The 2,500-nt window shown below is 40.4% G+C and overlaps 1 protein-coding gene across 1 annotated transcript in view; it reads left to right on the top strand.

Annotated features, from left to right (window-relative positions):
• The window catches only part of LOC138860504 (trypsin-1-like), an 8,399-nt gene extending 6,494 nt beyond the window's left edge, over positions 1–1,905 (top strand). Inside the window, exons 4-5 of the mRNA XM_070118083.1 lie at positions 596–776; positions 1,760–1,905. Of these exons, the coding sequence (XP_069974184.1) occupies positions 596–776; positions 1,760–1,905 (327 nt within the window). The remainder of the gene's footprint in view (positions 1–595; positions 777–1,759) is intronic.
• Positions 1,906–2,500: the final 595 nt, after the last annotated feature.

The following is a 2,500-nucleotide window of genomic DNA, read 5'->3' as shown; positions in this document are numbered from 1 at the left end:
GAGATAGATAGATAGAGATAGATAGATAGAGATAGATAGAGATAGATAGATAGAGATAGATAGAGATAGATAGATAGAGATAGATAGATAGAGATAGATAGATAGATAGATAGATAGATAGATAGAGATAGATAGATAGATAGATAGATAGAGATAGATAGATAGATAGATAGATAGATAGAGATAGATAGATAGATAGATAGATAGATAGATAGATAGATAGATAGAGATAGATAGATAGAGATAGATAGATAGAGATAGATAGATAGATAGATAGATAGAGATAGATAGATAGATAGAGATAGATAGATAGATAGATAGATAGATAGATAGAGATAGATAGATAGAGATAGATAGATAGATAGATAGATAGATAGATAGATAGATAGATAGATAGAGATAGATAGATAGATAGATAGATAGATAGATAGATAGATAGATAGATAGATAGATAGATAGATAGATAGAGATAGATAGATAGAGATAGATAGATAGAGATAGATAGAGATAGATAGATAGAGATAGATAGATAGAGATAGATAGATAGAGAGGCAGACAGACGGACCTCCGCTACCACCACGCTGCCTCCTTCCAGGTCGTGATCCACCCGCGGTACGACGGCAACACCTTGGAGAACGACATCGCCCTGCTGAAGCTCTCGTCCAAGATCACGTGGCCTTCGGACAACACCGTCGCCCCCGTCTGTCTGCCCTCCGCCGGCGAGTCCTACGGTGACGTCAGAGCCACCGTGACGGGTTGGGGCGCCCAGTCCGAGAGTGAGTTGGTGGTGGGAGTCCGTTTTTTTTTTTTTTTTTCAGCGGGGGGGGGGGGGAATATGAGCGGTTCAAGTGTTCGGAGGGGTCTTTGTGGGGTTCTTGTGTGTGGAGGGGGTGGGTGGAGGGGTGGGGAGGGGGTGGAGGGAGGGGAGGGGGTGGAGTGGAGGGGAGGGGGGGTGGGTGGAGGAGGGAGGGAGGGGGTGGGTGGAGGGGGAGGGGGTGGGTGGAGGGGGGAGGGGAGGGGTGGGCGTGAGGGAGGGGGTGGGGTGGGGTGGAGGGGTGGGGTGGGGTGGAGGGGGTGCGGTGGGGTGGGGTGGGGTGGAGGGAGGGTGTGGGGGTATTTTAGCTCTGGGGAGAATGCATAAGATTTTTTTCTTTTTTTCTTGAGGGAAAGTTTGTGAAAATTGGGGTTATTTTCATGGAGAAAATCGTGTGTAATCATCAAAGCATCATATCTATGTGGAATCGTGGAACTTTCATATCTATAGAAAAAAGAACTGAACCAAAATCATCAAAGAATTACATCTATATCAAATCGTTCAAACATTATATCGATATGGAATCACGGAGCCATCGAATCATGAAACGCGTGCTGAGTCGTGCAGTGGGCGCGTTCTCGTCTGACCTGCGTTCAGATCCTCCTCCGCCGATGGATAATAGCAATAAGTAAATCAAACAAAACAATAAAGATAAAAAATGAAATCACAAGAGCCTATCACACTAAACCCCCAATTATTATCGTTATAACACACACACGCACACATACAAATTTCATATACAACCCAAACCCCCAATTATTATCGTTATAACACACGCACACACACACACAAATTTCATAAACAACCCAAACCCCCAATTATTATCGTTATAACACACACACACACACAAATTTCATATACAACCCAAACCCCCAATTATCATCGTTATAACACACGCACACACACACACAAAATTTCCATATACAACCTCGCCGTTTCCCGCAGGTGGACGTTATTTGCCACAACTCTACGAAGTGACAGTGACAACCTTGACAAACGCTGCATGCAACTCTCTCTATGACGGCGGAATCCTGGATGGCATGATCTGCGCCGGCGATGAGGGGAAGGACTCGTGCCAGGTGAGCAGTTAAGGAAATAATGTGTGTTTGCGCGTTTCTACTTTATTATTGTTATTTTTATTATCAATATTGTTATTTTTATTATTATTATTATTATCATTTTTGTTGTTGTTGTAGTTATTATTTTTGTTGTTATTATTATTATTGTTATTATTATTTTTGTTATTATTATTGTTGTTATTATTATCATTATTAATATTATTATCATAACTGACATTATTACTATTATCATTATTCTATCATTATTGTCATTGTTATTAGTTTTCATTGTTGTTGTCATTATTATTATCATATAATCATTATTGTCGAGTTTATTTTCAGTTTATTTTTTGTCTTTATGTTTTCTCGTTATCATCATTGTCATCATTATTGCTATAATGTTAATACTACTACACCTACTAAGCACTTTTCGTTTACATGTATTCTCTCTCTCTCTCTCTCTCTCTCTCTCTCTCTCTCTCTCTCTCTCTCTCTCTCTCTCTCTCTCTCTCTCTCTCTCTCTCTCTCTCTCTCTCTCTCTCTCTCTCTCTCTTCAATGGTTAGTGTAGTATATATTTTATATATCCATTATATTACGTGGTTATTCACATCTCTCTCCGCTACAGTA

Source organism: Penaeus vannamei, chromosome 41, assembly GCF_042767895.1.
Source record: "Penaeus vannamei isolate JL-2024 chromosome 41, ASM4276789v1, whole genome shotgun sequence".
NCBI lineage: Eukaryota > Metazoa > Arthropoda > Malacostraca > Decapoda > Penaeidae > Penaeus > Penaeus vannamei.
The sequence above is the reverse complement of the archived record's forward strand: the minus strand, read 5'-3'. Positions and strand labels throughout refer to the sequence as shown.